Source organism: Procambarus clarkii, chromosome 49 (assembly GCF_040958095.1).
Source record: "Procambarus clarkii isolate CNS0578487 chromosome 49, FALCON_Pclarkii_2.0, whole genome shotgun sequence".
Taxonomy (NCBI): domain Eukaryota; kingdom Metazoa; phylum Arthropoda; class Malacostraca; order Decapoda; family Cambaridae; genus Procambarus; species Procambarus clarkii.
This window is the reverse complement of record NC_091198.1, coordinates 25,752,078-25,771,620: the sequence shown is the minus strand read 5'-3', so window position 1 is coordinate 25,771,620 and position 19,543 is coordinate 25,752,078. Positions and strand designations below refer to the sequence as shown.

The following is a 19,543-nucleotide window of genomic DNA, read 5'->3' as shown; positions in this document are numbered from 1 at the left end:
GTCTGTAGGGATAACGTTTCTATTAACAATATCTTTCAGGACCCTTTCCTCCGTTTTATGAGCTGTGGAAAAGAAGTTCCTGTAAAATAGTCTAATAGGGGGTATAGGTGTTGTGTCAGTTGTCTCTTCAGAGGTTGTATGGCGTTTCACTTTCCTTCTTATGATGTCTTCGACAAAACCATTATAGAAGCCGTTATTGACTAGGACCTGCCTTACCCTACAGAGTTCTTCGTCGACTTGCTTCCATTCTGAGCTGTGGCTGAGAGCACGGTCGACATATGCGTTAACAACACTCCTCTTGTACCTGTCTGGGCAGTCGCTGTTGGCATTTAGGCACATTCCTATGTTCGTTTCCTTAGTGTAGACTGCAGTTTGGAAACCTCCGCTCTTTTCCATGACTGTTACATCTAGAAAGGGCAGCTTCCCATCCTTTTCCATCTCGTAAGTGAAACACAGCACGGAACTCTGCTCAAATGCCTCCTTCAGCTCCTGCAGATGTCTGACATCAGGAACCTGTGTAAAAATGTCGTCAACATACCTGCAGTATATGGCCGGTTTCAAGTTCATGTCGACTAAGACCTTTTGCTCGATGGTACCCATGTAGAAGTTTGCAAACAGGACACCTAGGGGAGAACCCATGGCGACCCCATCTACTTGCTTATACATGCGCCCATCCGGGCTCAAGAAGGGTGCCTCTTTAGCACAAGCTTGGAGTAGTTTCCTTAGAATATTTTCTGGTATGTCAAGAGGAGTACAGGCTGGATCACGATACACTCTGTCAGCTATCATCCCGATTGTCTCGTCCACAGGTACGTTGGTGAACAGTGATTCTACGTCCAACGAGGCTCTTATCCCTGTGGCCCGTGTGCCCCGCAGTAAGTCAACAAATTCCTTTCTCCAAAGGAATTTGTGAAATGGAAGAACTTTCGGAGATTATGCACAAACGAACATTTCCATTTTTATTTATATAAATTTAGCTCTCATTTAGCTCTTCAAGTTAACGCATAGCGTTTGCTCGAAACGCTATGCGTGCTAGTGGCTTTTCAAGAATGTAATTTCAACTTAAACTCTATGTTCTCTGTTAACCCCTAATGTACCTTCTTGTATATATATAAATAAATAAATAAATAAATAAATAAACCTGTTGAGACTAAATATATAAATCATTATAATGCCTTAATAATTATTACAAAACATCCTTATAAAAAAAAAATAATTTTGACAACTCATCTTCCTAGACAGTTGACCCTAGTTCAACATTACTCACCCAAGTCAAGGTATCTCCTGTAGACAGGATCATAGCTGGCCCACTCCTGGCTCCGGTAGCGGTGGTGAGCTTCTCTTCCACTGCTGGCTGACTCGCCACCCACTCCTCCTTCATTGGGATTTCTGCGACCACGATAAAATTTATATAAATTAACTCAATAAATGAAATTTACTAATAAAGTTACTCAAGACTCAGGATTTGTACTTTAATTAACAACTACCATAATTGATGTAACTAGAAAACAATAAAAATATGTTCTCCATATTTTGGACTTCGAACAGCCATCCTCTTCAACAGATAAAGCATAGGTATAGGAGAGTGAAGAATTAATGCGAAGATCAGGGCAAGTGATGAGCAACGAGCAATTTCTCTAAAAGCTAAGGTAATCATTGGATCAGGTTCCCATTTGCCCTGCATTAATTAAATTAAGAGTTGTTCTTGTAAATTCCAAAAAGAGAGGGTATGCAGTACCATCACGACAGTTATTGAGGAATTTGCAGAGAAGAGCTAGTCAGACTAGTGGGGCAAGGTCAGGGCCCAACACAGCAAAAGCCACGGGGCTATTAGGTAGCTTTTTTCTGGCTAAATAGAAAGCAGATCTACCAGAAGGCCCGAACTGTTGTTGGGAGTCTGAAAGGTAACAGAGATGCTGATAGGAACCCTTCAGTCCATGCTTGACTTGCAATCCAGACTAACCAATTGATTCCATAAGGCCTCACTGAACCTTCTGTTTTACCCTTATCCCTCCTCCAAAGAAGTGTGTTGCCATCTTTCAGGAGTTGCAGCCACTGGGTAGCCTCAACCCCCAGTTGAAGAAAAACTGGAGAGTTTACAGGTTTTCATGCCTGATAAATGCATTGGTGGCAAAGCCACAGACAGCTTTGGTCCTGCTTCTTCTACCCCAGCAGGCATCCGAAGGGACCGACCGACCAACAGAACCTGCTGGGCTCGAACAAAGCACTCAAGCCCCACCACCGCGACAAGGTAGCTGCCATGGGGGGAAGAAAATTTTGAATCCATTCTGTGAATCATTAAATACTGTTTTTCAATGTGATTAAACATTATTAACAATCAGTTCATAAAGTAATTTTTATACAAATATAAGGTTAATTGAATTGTATTTAAAAGACAGATCCCTATGCCTATAAGTTCCCAGAAACTCACAGTCTCGGTTACACCCAGAATGAATAACAAATGCTGCAAATGAAGAAATAGACCCCTGAATTCCTGCTTCAGGAGAAGAGCAAGAAGCTTATCAACTAATATAACATTTACGTTTTTCCAGAAAAGATGGTCAAAAAAGATATTGCTTTAAAAAAAGCATGCTAGACCAAAGGGGACATACAGAAATGAGACAATAAAAAAGAAAAGACTGAACATGAGGCCAAGAAGGTTTCAGAGAATATTCTGACTGCAGGTGAAAGAAATCTCAAGATATGTACTGAAACAGTGAAGAAGAAACTTCGACACTGAATAAAAAGAGGCGACAAGATTAGACATCAAACGATGGTCCATACAAAGACATGAATGAAAGGACAGGACAATCAGAACTAACTACATTGACACAGATGGTAAAGATATGAGAAAAGGCAAAAAGCAGGCGACACCACCTCGCTGTTACCAAGAAAAAAAAAAAGATCAGAAGGGCTCTCATTTCATTGAGAAACATCATCTGGCCAAACTCCTGAAAGATATGAATATCAGAAAGATGCACTTGTTCAGACTCCGAGCCCAACGTCCATATATCCATGATTTCTAGTTTGGAAATCATTCTGCCTCTTTGTAATTTCATTAAAGTAAAATATTCATAACTATATGGACTGACTTGATAGTAAGGTTAATAAAATAAAAACAGATTAAGATAGGGATCATTTTCAATCAGGTTTTCAAAGACAATTATCCTTTTCCTTTTCTTCAAGAAGAAAGCAAAATTAAATGTACTTTTATTCATGTCCTGTGTTAATCCCTTATTTGAAAAAGAGAAAAGGTAGAATTCTTCACCAAGGTACACCTCGGTATAGACATTGTTATAAAATTATCGGATTTCTGGAATTGGGCAAGTGCCAAGTCTATGTGCGCTGGTGAAGAAGCTGTGACTAGAACTGAAGCCAGCTTCACTACAAGACCCTACCTAATAGTCCTTGTTTACCACAAATAAAATTAACATTTTGAAGCAGTTACTTAACTTTTGTGTAAAACCTTTGCTTAAAAACCCATCGTTATATGTAATGAAACGCCATTTTCTGGGTGAAACCCGGAGATTCCCAGTAGCTATCCGGGCTTATATGAATGTAGTCGACCCTGGCATCAGTCAAAGCGAAGAGAGTTCTAGGCCTACCAGGGACCACAAGCCAGAACCTGGGCCTCACTCAGAGAGGCACGAGGAGCAATGACCTATAGAAACCCTCGTGTGGTTGGAAGCATTCTGTGTCTGCCATCGACCAGATCAGGCACCCAGAAAGGTAGGCGCCCCAAAACAAACCCTATCTGGTCAAAAAAAATTCTACAGAAAACCAAACTGTTGGACAGAAGTCCCCTAAACGAACAACGAGCAAAGAAGCATGACGTCACAACCTTCACCACGCCGCCGTCTGCCCAGCTCCCCCCTTTTCCCCAGACCTCCACACCCCTAGTTCTGAGGCTGGATGTCAAAATGCAAAAACTGTCACCGAAGGGAGGGAAGGTTCAACGCAGGTACTCAGGGGGGAGCCCTTCAGCTCCCAGAGCTACTTAACAAAAGATAAAACAAGAGGGACTCACCCGAAAGGCAGTTACCACTCTCTCCTCAAATCGAAGAGGAGACAACTGGCTGCAACCGCCGACCCAATGCAACACATGCCCGACTAGGGCCAGGAACATTGACTAGGTGGGGAACGGCCAGGACCCTGTTCGGCCTCCAAAAACCCTGTGCCCGAATGTCAGCCCAAGACATGTTGCCGAAAATGGCAGCCAATGCAGCAAACTTACGAACGTCATGGGCACGAGGATAGACCGCAGGATGGAAGGACCGAATAATTTTGCCAGATGACCTAGGAGACTCGAACCCTGAAACGGGAAAGAAGGTAAACCAGGTCAACCCAAAGCTCGTACCAGTCCACCGAGGCCGTGGAGCGCAGATAACAGCAAAGAGCCACAACCAAAAACAACACATGATTCATCCCCTGGTCGAACCAACCAAGCATCAACAACCCAAGGACCCATCCAGAAAGCAGCAGAGTCATTCTTCACCAGTAAAGAAGGAGATGGCTGCTAGCGAACAAACCTACCACAAAGATCGAAAGAGCAGAAACCCCTTCACCGGAGAAGAGCATGAAGCTCCCCAACCTGACCCCCAGAGGCCAATGCTAACAGGAAAAGAGTCTTCACAAAACAATCTTGAACCGAAGGGGCCACAACAAACTGAGGAGGAGAAGATAGAAAAGAGAGCACCCGGTCCAATGAACAGGATGGCTCAGGCGGCACAATGAGCAGGCCGTAGAGGTGAAACAACGTACGAGACAGCTTGCGGAACAGAGCAGAAGTAACATCCATCCTGAACGCAAGCTGAAGCGGCTCTGCCAGTGCCATACGATACAAGGTGACAGCATTCGGCATAAGATGACGGTTCTGAAACAACCAAGAAAGGAAGGAAGGACAAGACAACCCGAGCCGAAATAGAAATAAACCTACAGTGGGATAAGAAGTAACAAAAGGACCACCAGGAAACTTCAAACTGCCACCGAGACGAAGCACAAAGGTAGGGACACCATCAACAAAGCCACTTGCTATTGATAATTACTTACTTGGGTAGGCGAAAAGGTACTAAACCCCAAAAAAACTGAAGAGGAACCCGACGACGCGGCAGCCGACATAAGGCACCCGGTGGCCGAACCCAGTGATCGCAAGAGAGGTGGAAGGGACGTCTCTGAAAGAACCAGAACAGCCACTGAAGTCAAACCTGACCAGGCAGGTAGACAATCACAGCAAAGTTCAGACTCCTACACAAACTCACCCCACCAAGCATTTCCGCATTTTAAAACATGCTAAAAACGACATTTCATTATTTTGGGGATGTTGTAAATTACGTTTAATATACTTATTTTGAGAATTTGTAAAGACGAGTATAAACGTGAGGTCATAACGTTTTAATCAAAAGTGTTTTAAAATATTATGACATAACCTTTTTGAGCCAAGGATTTTAAAACGTTAATTCTAATTATTGCAGTTTTTAGATACAATTTTCTTTATTGCATTTAGAAAAACACAGATACAGGCAAAGAGGCGAGAGGAGAGAGAGAAAGAGAGAGAGAGAGAGAGAGAGAGAGAGAGAGAGAGAGAGAGAGAGAGAGAGAGAGAGAGAGAGAGAGAGAGAGAGAGAGAGAGAGAGAGAGAGAGAGAGAGAGAGAGAGAGAGAGAGAGAGAGAGAGAGAGAGAGAGAGAGAGAGAGAGAGAGAGAGAGAGAGAGAGAGAGAGAGAGAGAGAGAGGGAGAGGGAGAGAGAGAGAGAGAGAGAGAGAGAGAGAGAGAGAGAGAGAGAGAGAGAGAGAGAGAGAGAGAGAGAGAGAGAGAGAGAGAGAGAGAGAGAGAGAGAGAGAGAGAGAGAGAGAGAGAGAGAGAGAGAGAGAGAGAGAGAGAGAGAGAGAGAGAGAGAGACATAAAGGCAGAAACAGAGGGGTACAGGCAGAAGGGTAGAGGTAGAGGGGGAGAGGCAGAGGGGTAGAAGCCGAGACAGAGGGGCAGAGGGGCAAAGGCAGAGGGGTAGAGGCAGAGAGGGTAGAGGCAGAGGAGTAGAGGCAGAGGGGTGGAGGCAGAGGGGTAGAAGACGAGGGGCAGAGGCAGAGGGGCAGATGCAGAGGGGCAGAGGCAGAGGGGCAGGTGCAGAGGGGCAGAGACAGAGGGGCAGATTTAGAGGGGCAGAGGCAGAGGGGGCAGAGCAAGAGAGGGTAGAGGCAGAGGGGCAAAGGCAGCGTGGCAGATGTAGAGGGGCAGAGGCAGAGGGGCAGAGGCAGAGGGGAGAGAGGCAGAGGGGAGAGAGACAGAGGGGCAGATGCAGAGGGGCAGAGGGGCAGAGGTAGAGGGGCAGAGGCAGAGGGGTAGAGGCAGAGGGGTAGAGGCAGAGGGGCAGAGGCAGAGAGGCAGAGGCAGAGGGGGTAGTGGCAGAGGGGCAGAGGCAAAGGGGCAGATGCAGATGGGCAGAGGCAGAGGGGGTAGTGGCAGAGGGGCAGAGGCAGAGGGGGGAGAGGCAGAGGGGCAGATGCAGAGGGGAAGACGCAGAGGCAGAGGAGCAGAGGCAGAGGAGTAGAGGCAGAGGGGCAGAGGTAGAGAGGTAGAGGAAGAGGAGTAGAGAAAGAGGGGCAGAGGTAGAAGCAGAGGGGTAGATGCAGAGGGGCAGAGGCAGAGGGGCAGATGCAGAGGGGCAGAGGCAGAGGGGTAGAGGCAGAGGGGGAAAAGGCAGAGGGGCAGAGGCAGAGGGGAAGACGCAGAGGCAGAGGAGCAGAGGCAGAGGAGTATAGGCAGAGGGGCAGAGGTAGAGAGGTAGAGGAAGAGGAGTAGAGAAAGAGGGGCAGAGGTAGAAGCAGAGGGGTAGATGCAGAGGGGCAGAGGCAGAGGGGCAGATGCAGAGGGGCAAAGACAGAGGGGCAGATGCATAGGGACAGAGGCAGAGGGGGTAGAGGCAGATGGGCAGATGCAGAGGGGCAGAGGCAAAGGGGAAGAGACAAAGGGGCAGATGCAGAGGGGCAGAGGCAGAGGGGTAGAGGCAAAGGGGCAGAGGCAGAGGGGCAGAGGCAGAGGGGTAGAGGAAGAGAGGCAAAGGAAGAGAGGCAGAGGCAGAGGGGAAGAGGAAGAGGAGCAGAGGCAGAGGGGCAGATGCAGAGGGGGCAGAGGCAGTGGGGTAGAAGCAAAGGGGCAGAGGCAGAGGGGCAGAGGCAGAGGGGTAGAGGAAGAGAGGCAGAGGAAGAGGGGCAGAGTCAGAATGGTAGAAGCAGATGGGGGAGAGGCAGAGGGGCAGATGCAGAGGAGGTAGAGGCAGAGGGGCAGATGCAAAGGGGAAGAGGCAGAGTGGTAGAGGCAGAGGGGTAGAGGCAGAGAGGTAGAAACAGAGGGGCAGATGCAGTGGGGCAGAGGCAGAGGGGTAGAGGAAGAGGGGCAGAGGTAGAGGGGTAGAGGCAGGGAGGCAGAGGCAGAGGGGCAGAGGCAGAGGGGAAGAAGCAGAGGGGAAGACACAGAGGGGCAGAGGCAGAGGGGTAGAGGCAGAGGGGGCAGAGGCAGAGGGGGCAGAGGCAGAGGGGCAGAGGCAGAGGGGCAAAGGCAGAGGGGCAGAGGCAGAGGGGCAGAGGCAGAGGGGGGCAGAGGCAGAGGGGCAGAGGCAATGGGGCAGAGGGGCAGAGGGGAAGAGGCAGAGGGGTACAGGCAGAGGGGTAGAGACAGAGGGGCAAAGACAGAGGGGCAGAGGCAGAGGGGCAGAGGCAAAGAGGTAGAGACAGAGTGGCAGATGCAGTGGGGCAGAGGGAGAGGGGTAGAGGCAGGGGAGGGACAGAGTGGCAGAGGGAAAGACGCAGAGGGGCAGAGGCAGATGGGGCAGAGGGGAAGACGCAGAGGGGCAGAGGCAGAGGGGCAGAGGCAGAGGGGCAGAGGTAGAGGGGCAGAGGCAGAGAGGCAGAGGCAGAGGGGAAGAGACAGAGGGGCAGAGGTAGAGGGGCAGAGGCAGAGGGGAAGAGACAGAGGGGCAGAGGTAGAGGGGCAGAGGCAGAGGGGCAGAGGCAGAGGGAAAGAGGCAGAATGGTAGAGGCAGAGGGGCAGAGGCAGAGGGGCAGAGGCAGAATGGTAGAGGCAGAGGGGCAAAGGCAGAGGGGTAGAGGCAGAAGGGGTTGAGGCAGAGGGGTATAGGGACACAGGTAGAGACATAGAGGTGGAGGCAGAGGGGCAGAGGCAGAGGGGCAGAGGCAGAGGAACAGAGGCAGAGGAACAGAGGCAGAGGGGGAGAGGTAGAGGGGCAGAGGCAAAGGGGCAGAGGTAGAGGCAGAGGGGCAAAGGCAGAGGAGTAGAGGTTGAGGGGTAGAGGCAGAATGGCAGCGGCAGAGTGGCAGATGCAGAAGAGCAGAGGCAGAGGGGGTAGTGGCAGAGGGGAAGATGCAGAGGGGCAGGTGCAGAGGGGCAGATTCAGAGGGGCAGAGGCAGAGGGGGGTAGTGGCAGAGGGGCAGAGCCAGAGGGGGTAGAGGCAGAGGGGCAAAGGCAGAGTGGCAGATGTAGAAGGGCAGAGGCAGAGGGGGTAGACGCAGAGGGGCAGAGGCAGAGGGGGGAGAGGCAGCGGGGCAGATGCAGAGGGGTAGAGGCAGAGGGGCAGAGGCAGAGGGGGAGAGGCAGAGGGGCAGAGGCAGAGGGGGGAGAGGCAGAGGGGCAGATGCAGAGGGGCAGACGTAGAGGGGCAGAGGCAGAGGGGCAGATGCAGAGGGGCAGAGGCAGAGGGGCAGAGGCAGAGGGGGTAGTGGCAGAGGGGCAGAGGGGCAGAGGCAGAGGGGCAGAGGCAAAGGGGCAGATGCAGAGGGGCAGAGGCAGAGGGGGTAGTGGCAGAGGGGCAGAGGCAGAGGGGGTAGAGGCATAGGGGCAGATGCAGAGGGGCAGAGGCAGAGGGGCAGATGCAGAGGGGGGCAGAGGCAGAGGGGGCAGATGCAGAGGGGGTAGAGGCAGAGGGGCAGAGGCAGAAGGGGTAGAGGCAGAAGGGGTTAGGTTATCTTGAGGTTATCTTGATGATTTCGGGGCTTTTAGTGTCCCCGCGGCCCGGTCTTCGACCAGGCCTCCACCCCCAGGAAGCAGCCCGTGACAGCTGACTAACACCCAGGTACCTATTTTACTGCTAGGTAACAGGGGCATAGGGTGAAAGAAACTCTGCCCATTGTTTCTCGCCGGCGCCTGGGATCGAACCCAGGACCACAGGATCACAAGTCTAGTGTGCTGTCCGCTCGGCCGACCGGCTCCGACCGGGGTAGAGGCAGAGGGGCAAAGGCAGAGGGGGGAGAGGCAGAGGGCAGATGCAGAGGGGCAGAGGCAGAGGGGTAGAGGCAGAGGGGGAAAAGGCAGAGGGGCAGAGGCAGAGGGGAAGACGCTGAGGCAGAGGAGCAGAGGCAGAGGGGTAGAGGCAGAGGGGCAGAGGTAGAGAGGTAGAGGAAGAGGAGTAGAGAAAGAGGGGCAGAGGTAGAAGCAGAGGGGTAGATGCAGAGGGGCAGAGGCAGAGGGGGTAGAGGCAGAGGGGGGTAGAGGCAGAGGGGCAGATGCATAGGGGCAAAGGCAGAGGGGCAGATGCGTAGGGGCAGAGGCAGAGGGGGTAGAGGCAGAGGGGGTAGAGGCAGAGGGGGTAGAGGCAGAGGGGCAGATGCAGAGGGGCAGAGGCAAAGGGGAAGAGACAGAGGGGCAGATGCAGAGGGGCAGAGGCAGAGGGGTAGAGGCAAATGGGCAGAGGCAGAGGGGCAGAGGCAGAGGGGTAGAGGAAGAGAGGCAGAGGAAGAGGGGCAGAGTCAGAGGGGTAGAGGCAGATGGGGGAGAGGCAGAGGGGCAGATGCATAGGGGCAGAGGCAGAGGGGGTAGAGGCAGAGGGGCAGATGCATAGGGGCAGAGGCAGAGGGGGTAGAGGCAGAGGGGCAGATGCAGAGGGGCAGAGGCAAAGGGGAAGAGACAGAGGGGCAGATGCAGAGGGGCAGAGGCAGAGGGGTAGAGGCAAAGGGGCAGAGGCAGAGGGGCAGAGGCAGAGGGGTAGAGGAAGAGAGGCAGAGGAAGAGGGGCAGAGTCAGAGGGGTAGAGGCAGATGGGGGAGAGGCAGAGGGGCAGATGCAGAGGAGGTAGAGGCAGAGGGGCAGATGCAAAGGGGTAGAGGCAGAGTGGTAGAGGCAGAGGGGTAGAGGCAGAGAGGTAGAAACAGAGGGGCAGATGCAAGTGGGGCAGAGGCAGAGGGGTAGAGGAAGAGGGGCAGAGGTAGAGGGGTAGAGGCAGAGGGGCAGAGGTAGAGGGGTAGAGGCAGAGAGGTAGAAACAGAGGGGCAGCTGCAGTGGGGCAGAGGTAGAGGGGTAGAGTCAGGGGGGCAGAGGCAGAGGGGCAGAGGCAGAGGGGAAGAAGCATAGGGGAAGACACAGAGGGGCAGAGGCAGAGGGGTAGAGGCAGAGGGGTAGATGCAGAGGGGTAGAGGCAGAGGCAGAGGGGCAGAGGCAGAGGGGCAGAGGTAGAGGGGCAGAGGCAGAGGGGGAGAGGCAGAGGGGCAGAGGTAGAGGCAGAGGGGCAGAGGCAGAGGGGCAGAGGCAGAGAGGCAGAGGCAGAGAGATAGATGCAGAGGGGCAGAGGCAGAGGCGTAGAGATAGAGGAGTACAGGTAGAGGGGCAGAGGTAGAGGTGCAGAGGCAAACTTGTAGAGGCAGAAGAGAGAAGTAGAGGGGCAGAGGTAGAGGGGAAGAGGCCGAGGGGTAGAGGAACACGGGCAGCTGCAGAGGGGCAGAAGCAGAGGGGCAGAGGTAGAGGGGCAGAGGTAGAGGGGCAGAGGTAGAGGGGTAAAGGGAAAGGGGGAGAGAGACAGAGGGGAAACTGCAGAGGGGCAGAGGCAGAGGGTTAGAGGCAGACGGGCAGAGACAGAGGGGAAGACGCAGAGGGGCACAGGCAGATTGGCAGAGGCAGAGGGGGTAGAGGCAGAGGGGCAGAGGCAGAGGGGCAGAGGCAGAGGGGCAGATGCAGAGGAGGCAGAGGCAGAGGCAGAGGGGCAGGGCAGAAGGGAAGATGCAGAGGGGCAGAGGCAGAGGGGGAAGAGGCAGAGGCACAGGCGTAGAGGGAGAGGCAGAGGGGCAGAGGCAGAGGATGTAGAGACAGAGGCAGATTGACAGAGACAGAGGGGGTAGAGGCAAAGGCAGATGGGTAGAGGCAGAGAGTCAGAGGGGTAGAAGAAGACGGTTAGAGGCAGAGGGGATAGAAGGAAAAGGGTAGATGCAGAAGGGCAGAGGAAATGGGTAGAGGCAGAGGGGTAGTGGCAGAGGGGCAGAGGCAGAGGGGTAGAGACCGATGGGTAGAGGCAGAGGGGCACTGCAAAGGAGCAGAGACAGAGGGGTTGAGCCTGAAGGGCAGAGGCAGAGGGTAGAGGAAGAGGGGCAGAGGCAGTGGGGTAGAGGCAGTGGGGCAGAGGTAGAGACAGAGGGGCAGAGGCAGAGGCGGAGGGGCAGACGCAATGGGGCAGAGGCAGAGGCAGTGGGACAGAGGCAGAAGGGCAGCAGCAGAGGGAGCAGAGGCAGAGGGGCAGCGGAAGAGGGGTAGAGGCAGAGGGAGCTGAGGCAGAGGGAGCAGAGGCAGAAAGGCATAGGCAAAAGCAGAGGAGCAGAGGGGCAGGGGCAGAGGCATAGGGGTAGAGGCAGTGGGGCAGGGGCAGAAGGGGCAGAGGAAGTGGGGCAGAGGCTGTGGAGAAGAGGCAGAGGGGCAGAGACAGAGGGGTAGAGGCAGAGGGGTAGAGGCAAAGGGGCAGAGGTAGAGGGGCAGAGGCAGAGGGGCAGAGGCAGAGGGGTAGAGGCAGAGGGGTAGAGGCAGAGGGGTAGAAGCAGAAGGGCAGAGGTAGAGGGGCAGAGGCAGAGGGGTAGAGGCAGAGGGGCAGAGACAGAGGGGCAGAGGCAGAGGGGGCAGAGGCAGAGGGGCAGAGACAGAGGGGTATAGACAGAGGAGCAGAGGCAGAGGGGTAGAGACAGAGGGGCAGAGGCAGAGGGGTAGAGGCAGAGGGGCAGAGACAGAGGGGCAGAGGCTTAGGGGCAGAGGCAGAGTGATAGAGACAGAGGGGCAGAGGCAGAGGGGCAGAGGCAGAGTGATAGAGACAGAGGGGCAGAGGCTGAGGGGTAGAGGCAGAGAGTCTGAGGCAGAGAGTCTGAGGCAGAGAGGTAGAGGCAGAGGGGTAGAGGCTGAGGGGCAGAGGCAGATGGGTTGAGGCAGAGGAGCAGAGGCAAAGGGCTGAGGCAGGGAGGTAGAGGCAGAGGGGTAGAGGCAGAGGGGCAGAGGCAGAGGGGTAGAGGCCGAGGGTAGAGGCAGAGAGGCAGAGGTAGAGGCAGAGGTAGAGGCAGAGGGGCAGAAGCAGAGGGCCAGAGGGGCAGAGGGGCAGAAGCAGATAGGCAGAAGCAGATGGGCAGAGACAGAGCGACAGTGGCAGAGGGGGCAGCGGCAGTGGGGCAGAGGCTTAGGGGCAGAGGGGTATAGGCAGAGGGGCAAAGGCAGAGGGGCAAGGGTAGAGTACTCTCACAGCTCTCTTAATTTCAGCAACTATTGCAAGATTTTCTGCCCGATTTTTACTTAGGCTTTGCAGTGCTGCTTTGGATCGGTGTAAATCACTGCACTATTAGTGTTCCATTCAAGAAACCTTAATGTCATAACAATGGCAGTTAGCTCTGCTTGTGTTGAAGAGGCATAGTTCTCAATGCTCGCTTTTTCTTCATTTCTACGTTGGAAAGCATTATCATTATTTACCGTGTATGCTGCACCAGCCCTGCCATTGACAGGATTAGATGACCCGTCAGTGTAGATTTGATCTAGTTCATCTCCGGCTTCTTTATAAATTTTCTTGAGATTCTTGTGCCTCATTTCTTGTGGTAACATGTTGGATTTTTTCGTTGCCATTTCATTGATGATGATCTTGCATGAGTCATCCTCCCAGGGAGGTAACCTCTCTACAGGCAGGAGCTCACGGGCTTGCTCAAGCAGGTGAAGCTCTTCGAGGTAGCAGACTGATCTGTGATGCCATTTTTTGCTTCTGCTGTTTCCCCCTGCAAGTAGCACAGAGCTCAGTTTTTTCTTGGCAATATCATTGTAATGGGGATCTCTGGCTATCCTAATTGCAAGCTTAGCATTCAGCTCCTTAATTCTGCTTTTAACACTGGGGAGGGACAACTCCTCTCTTAGATTGGACGTTTTGGCAGTTCTTGGAACTCCAAGAATGATTGTCATGGGTTCATTTTGATTGCTTTCGAGCCTTTTCATATCGCTTTGGGAGTAGGTGCATAAAACTGGTGCGGCATAGTTTATGACGGAGCGCACATAGGCTGTGTACATCATCTTAAGCACAGCAAGAAAGGCTCCATGTCCATTCCAGGTCATGGCTTTCAGTGCCCTGAGTCAACTTTTGCATGTTCCTATGAGTTGGTTGAGCTCCTCTTTCTTCCCCAGGATGATTTATCGGATGATTTACCAGGATGATTACCAGGATGATAAATTCCCCAGGATTTAGCAGGATGATTTTTTAGCAAGAGGTGGAGGAGAAGAATAGCTAAAAATGTACAGACTCTACCACCAACTCGGTCAAATGCTAGAGAGGACGCAAACACAGTGGGCTCCTTACCAGAGCCTCAGATATTAACACCAAGTAAAGCATCCAGCACTTCCACTAACATAACATCATTTTTATTTGCCAACATTCAGGATATAAAAACACGCAAATGTAACAAAGTGCACTTCATAGATGGCCTCTTACATGACGCAAATGCAGTGTTTGCAGCCCTAACGGAAACTCTCACCCAGGACTACCATGATGGTGAAATATGGATTTCGGAGTTCAATCTTTTCAGATGTGACAGGAAACACAGGCTACAGGGTGGCGTCAGCCTCTACATCAAAGACACACTCATCTGTACTGAGCTGCTAAACACCACAAATGATATGGTGGAAGTGCTGATAATCAAAATAGAGATCTTAAATGTAGTTATTGTCCTTGTATATAAGTTACCGGAGGCAAATCATCAGCAGTTTAAAGACCAGCTAATGAAAATAGAACACTGTTTGGAAAACATCACAAATCCAACCCCAAACATCATCCTGCTTGGGGACTTCAACCTACGGCACCTGAAATGGAAGACCATAGCTGATACGGTTGTATCAGAGAGAATTTCAGGAAGTAGCCTAAATGAACAGGCACATGCAAATGACCTGCTACGGATGTGCGACAGGTTTGCCGTAATCCAGCAAATAGTAGAACCATCTAGGAAGGAGAACACGCTGGAACTCATTTTCATTAATAATGATGAATTGATCCGGAACATAATGATTACAAATACCTGTTACTCAGATCACAACTTAATTGAAGTTCTGACTAGCATGGGGAATAACCCTTCAAAACCAGTCCCGATTCCTGGTGGAGGAGATTTCAGCAAATTCAACTTCAATAATAAACAGATAAACTGGGAGCAAATAAACCAGGACTTCACAGCAATAAGCTGGAAAGAACAGCTAGAAAATGCAAACCTGAACCAGTGCCAGGTAAAAATAAGCTCAGTAGCACTAGAAATATGTTTAAACCGCATACCCCTAAGAAAAAAGAGGAAGATATGCAGATTGGAACGGGAATGTCGTTCACTCTATAGGCGATGAAAACGAATCGCGGAACAACTTGAGAGTCGCACCCTTTTTTAAGAATGGCGAAGAAGGTTAGGTAGAGAAATAGAAACAATTGAACTAAAGCTACAAGAATCATACAAAACCCAGGAGAGGCAAAGAGAGCAAAAGGCCATCAGTGAAATAGAGAGAAATCCGAAATATTTCTTCTCCTATGCAAAATCAAGATCAAAAACCACATCTAGTATCGGTCCACTGCGAAAGGGAGATGAAACTTTCACTGATGACAACAAAGAAATGAGCGAAATACTGAGGAATCAGTACGACTCTGTTTTCAGCGAGCCACTGAACACACTGAAGATTGATAACCCTAATGAATTCTTCATGGATATGATACCAACATCAAATCATTTATCAGATGTCACCATATCCCCACTGGATTTTGAGGAAGCAATAGACAGTATGCCTATGCACTCTGCAACAGGACCCTGACTCTTGGAACTCTATATTCATCAAGAACTGTAAAAAACTGCTATCGCAGACCCTTCGCATTCTTTGGAGACAAAGCCTAGATACTGGCGTTATCCCTGACATATTAAAAACAGCAGATAGCACCGCTACATAAAGGAGGAAATAAGGCAGAAGCAAAAAATTACAGACCGATAGCACTAACATCGCACATCATAAAAATCTTTGAGAGAGTGCTAAGAAGTAAGATCACAAAATACATGGAATCACAGCATCTCCATAACCCCAGACAACAGGGTTTCAGAAGAGGGTGCTCTTGAATATCACAGTTGCTGGACCACTATGACATGGCACGAGATGCTATGGAAGACAAACAAAACGCTGATGTAATTTACACAGATTTCGCAAAAGCCTTTGACAAATGTGACCATGATGTTATTGCACATAAAATGCGTTCAAAAGGAATTACCAGAAAAGTAGGCAGATGGATCTACAATTTCCTGACTAATAGAACCCAATGTGTAATAGTCAACAAAATAAAATCCGGACAATCAACCGTAAAGAGCTCAGTCCCCCAGGGTACTGTGCATTGCTCCAGTAATTTTTCTCATCCTCATATCGGACATAGACAAGGACACAACCTATAGTACTGTATCATCCTTTGCAGATGACACTAGGATTTTTATGAGTGTAGACAACATAGAGGATACGACAAACCTCCAATCAGATGTAAATCAGGTTTTTCTATGGGCTACAGAAAATAGCATGGCGTTTAACGAAGATAAGTTTCAGCTCATGCGATACGGAAAAAATGAAAATATAAAAACGTAGGAAAGTAGTAGTGGGAAATGAGACAAATCGCTGCCGTTTTGCTTTTTCCAGCGGCTGCGACTTGCATCAGGGGGTATTCGCTTTTTTTCGGATTGTGGCGATTTGTCATGTGATTTTTTCCGTGGATGTTGACAGCCGCAATTTGTCTTGTGATTTTTTACTGTGGATTTAAACGGCCGCGATTTAAGTCATGTGTTTTGCGTTACCCCGGTAACCCTGCACAGACATCGCTAATGGTCAATGACGTCACCCAGTCTTCATCTTCCCTGTATAACACTGTTTTCTGTTCACTTTTCCCAGCGGCTGCGACTTGCATCGGGAGGGGGGGGGGGGGGGGGGGGGGGGGGGAGGGGGATTAGTTTTTTCCGGACGACAGCGATTTGCATAAGGGAAGTATTCATTTTTTTCCGGACGGCTGCGATTTGTCTTGTAATTTTTTCCATGGTTGTCGACAGCCGCGATTTGAGTCGTGATTTTTTCCGTGGATGTCAACTGCATCGATTTAAGTTGTAATTTTTTCCGGTGGATTTAAACGGTCGCAATTTGTGTCATGTGTTTTGCGTTACCCTGGTGACCCAGCACAGACATCGCTAATGGTCAAAGATGTCACCCAATCTTCATCTTCCCCGTATAAAACCGTTTTCTGATATGGTGTATTTATTCCCAACTCATTCTTATCTAGAAGTTTTATATTTATAGTGTCCAGCCAAGGATAGTTCATTGAGCATAGAAATTGATGAAATCCACTATCTCTTATTCATAAGAAACAAGGGGGAGCAACACAGAACATAAACTATCATGCATCTCAGTGCTCACCCCCAGTTACTAAACCAGTATTTAACCATGTCTATGCAGCTACCCAGTAACACCAGAGGGGAGGGCAACCCCACCACCCTCCTCTGCATAGTAAACCTCCCAACCCCAAACTCTCCATGCCCCCACTCAAATGTTCAGCCACATCCTCCCCCCACACCCCATTCCAACCTTGTTACCCCTCCCTTCCTCCTGCCATGTCCCCCTCCCGCCTTTTCCTTCCTGTCCTCCCTCCCCCTTCATCCCATACCCTTCCTGTCCCCCCACCTTCACTTGACCCCCCACCCCTCACCCCAGTATCCTCTGAGAGCCTGTTATCTACCTAACAAATCCTCACACCCATGGAACAGCTTCACCCACCAGCAGAATACTCACCAAGGAGGCGGTTTGAGAAGGGACAGAAGAAAGTGAGCCTCAAGGCAATGTACACTAGCATAGATGGAATTAAAAATAAAGCAAATGAACTTGGAGAATGGGTACTAGAAGAAAGCCCTGACATAATAGCACTCACAGAAACAAAGGTAACGAAAACCATAACAAATGCAGTGTTCCCTCAGAACTATTATGTTATGAGGAAAGAGAGAGATGGAAGAGGTGGTGGTGATGTAGCTCTGCTGGTAAGAAAAGGCTGGGATTTTGAGGAGATGGTTATTCAGGGCTGTGAAGGTTTCAGTGAATACATAACAGGTACCATAACAACTGGAGGACAAAAAATTATAGACGAAGTCATATATAATCCACCACCAAATGACAGAAGACCCAGAAAAGAATGAGATAGAAACAACATGGCCACCATTAACATAATAGAGAGAGAAGCTTCTGTTGCTTGCAGGAATGGATCTGGACTACTAATCATGGGAGATTTCAACCACAGGAAGATAGATTGGGAGAACAGAGACCCGCATGGAGGACCAGAAACCTGGAGAGCTAAGCTGCTGGACGTGGCAACAAGACACTTTCTAAGCCAGAACATCAAGGAACCAACAAGAATGAGAGGAGAAAATGAACCAGCCATGCTCGATCTGATATTTACCCTAAATGAGTGGGATATAAGGGAAGTTAAGATGGAAGCACCCTTGGGAATGAGTGATCACAGTGTATTGAACTTTGAGTACCTGGTAGAGCTAGGAATTATCTCACCCAAAAAAGAACTAGGAAACTAAAGGCTGGCATACCGAAAGGGGAATTATGAGGAGATGAGAAGTTTCCTAAGGGAAATACCTTGGGACACAGACCTCAGAGCTAAGTCTGTACAATATATGATGGACTATGTTACCCAACAGTGTCAGGAGGCAGTAAACAGGTTCATCCCGGCCCAAAAGGAAAAATCCGAGAAGCAAAAGAAGAATCCATGGTATAATAGGGCATGTATGGAAGCAAAGTGACTGAACAAAAAGGCGTGGAGGAACTTCCGGAAAAACAGAACACCAGAAAGCAGAGAGAGACACCAGAGAACCAGGAATGAGTATGTTAGGGGTGAGAAGAGAAGCAGATAAAAATTATGAAAATGATATAGCCAACAAAGCCAAGACCGAACAAAAGCTACTCCAAAGTCACATCAGGAGGAAAACAACAAAGAAAGAACAGGTAATGAAACTTAGGACAGGTGAGGACAGGTATACAGAGAATGACAAAGAGGTGTGTGAAGAACTCAACAAGAGGTTCCAGGAGGTCTTCACAATAGAACAAGGTGAGGTCACTGTGCTAGGAGAAAGGGAAGTAAACCAGGCGGCATTAGAAGGGTTCGAAAATTACGAGAGAGGAGGTTAAGAGACACCTCCTGGATCTGGATGTTAGAAAGGCTGTTGGTCCAGACGGGATCTCGTCATGGGTACTGAAAGAGTTTGCAGAGGCACTTTGCTTGCCACTCTCCATAGTAGTAGGTCATGTATAGTAGGTCACTGGAGATAGGAGACCTACCAGAAATATGGAAAACGGCGAATGTGGCCCCAATATAAAAAAGGGGCAACAGGCAAGAGGCACTGAACTACAGGCCAGTGTCCTTGACTTGTATACCATGCAAGGTGATGGAGAAGAGCGTGAGAAAAAAAAAACCTAGTAACACATCTGAGAGAAGGGACTTCGTGACAAATCACCAACATGGGTTCAGGGAGGGTAAATCTTCTCTGACTGGCTTAATAGAATTCTATGACCAGGTGACAAAGATTAAGCAAGAAAGAGAAAGCTGGGCGGACTGCATTTTCTTGAACTTTCGGAAAGCCTTTGACACAGTACCGCATAAGAGACTGGTACATAAGCTAGAGAGACAGGCAGGTGTAGCTGGTAAGGTGCTGCAGTGGATAAGGGAGCACCTAAGCAATTGGAAGCAGAGAGTTCCGGTGAGGGGTGAGACCTCAGATTGGAGTGAAGTCACCAGTGGAGTCCCACAGGGCGCTGTACTCGGTCCTATCTTGTTTCTGATACATGTAAATGATCTCCCGGAGGTTATAGATTCCTTTCTCTCAATGTTTGCTGACGATACCAAAATCATGAGAAGGATTAAGACAGAGGAGGACTGCTTGAGGCTTCAAGAAGACCTAGACAAGCTGAAGGAATGGTCGAACAAATGGTTGTTAGAATTTAATCCAAGCAAATGTAATGTAATGAAGATAGGTGCAGGGAGTAGGAGGCCAGATACTAGGTATCATCTGGGAGATGAAACTCTTCAAGAGTCAGAGAAAGAAAAAGACTTGGAGGTTAATATCACGCCAGACCTGTCCAAGGCAGCCTATATCTAGAGGATAACATCATCGGCATATGCCAGGCTGGCCAACATATGAACGGCATTCAGAAACATGTGCAAGGAATCATTCAGAACTTTGTATACCACATATACCAGGCCAATCCTGGAGTATGC

The 19,543-nt window shown here is 50.1% G+C and overlaps 1 protein-coding gene across 1 annotated transcript in view; it reads right to left on the bottom strand.

The window, feature by feature from the left end:
• Positions 1-19,543, bottom strand: part of LOC123763348 (neuroligin-4, X-linked) — a 301,500-nt gene that overhangs the window by 12,219 nt on the left and 269,738 nt on the right. The window contains 1 exon segment of the mRNA XM_069303151.1: positions 1,268-1,389. Coding sequence (XP_069159252.1) covers positions 1,268-1,389 — 122 coding nt within the window.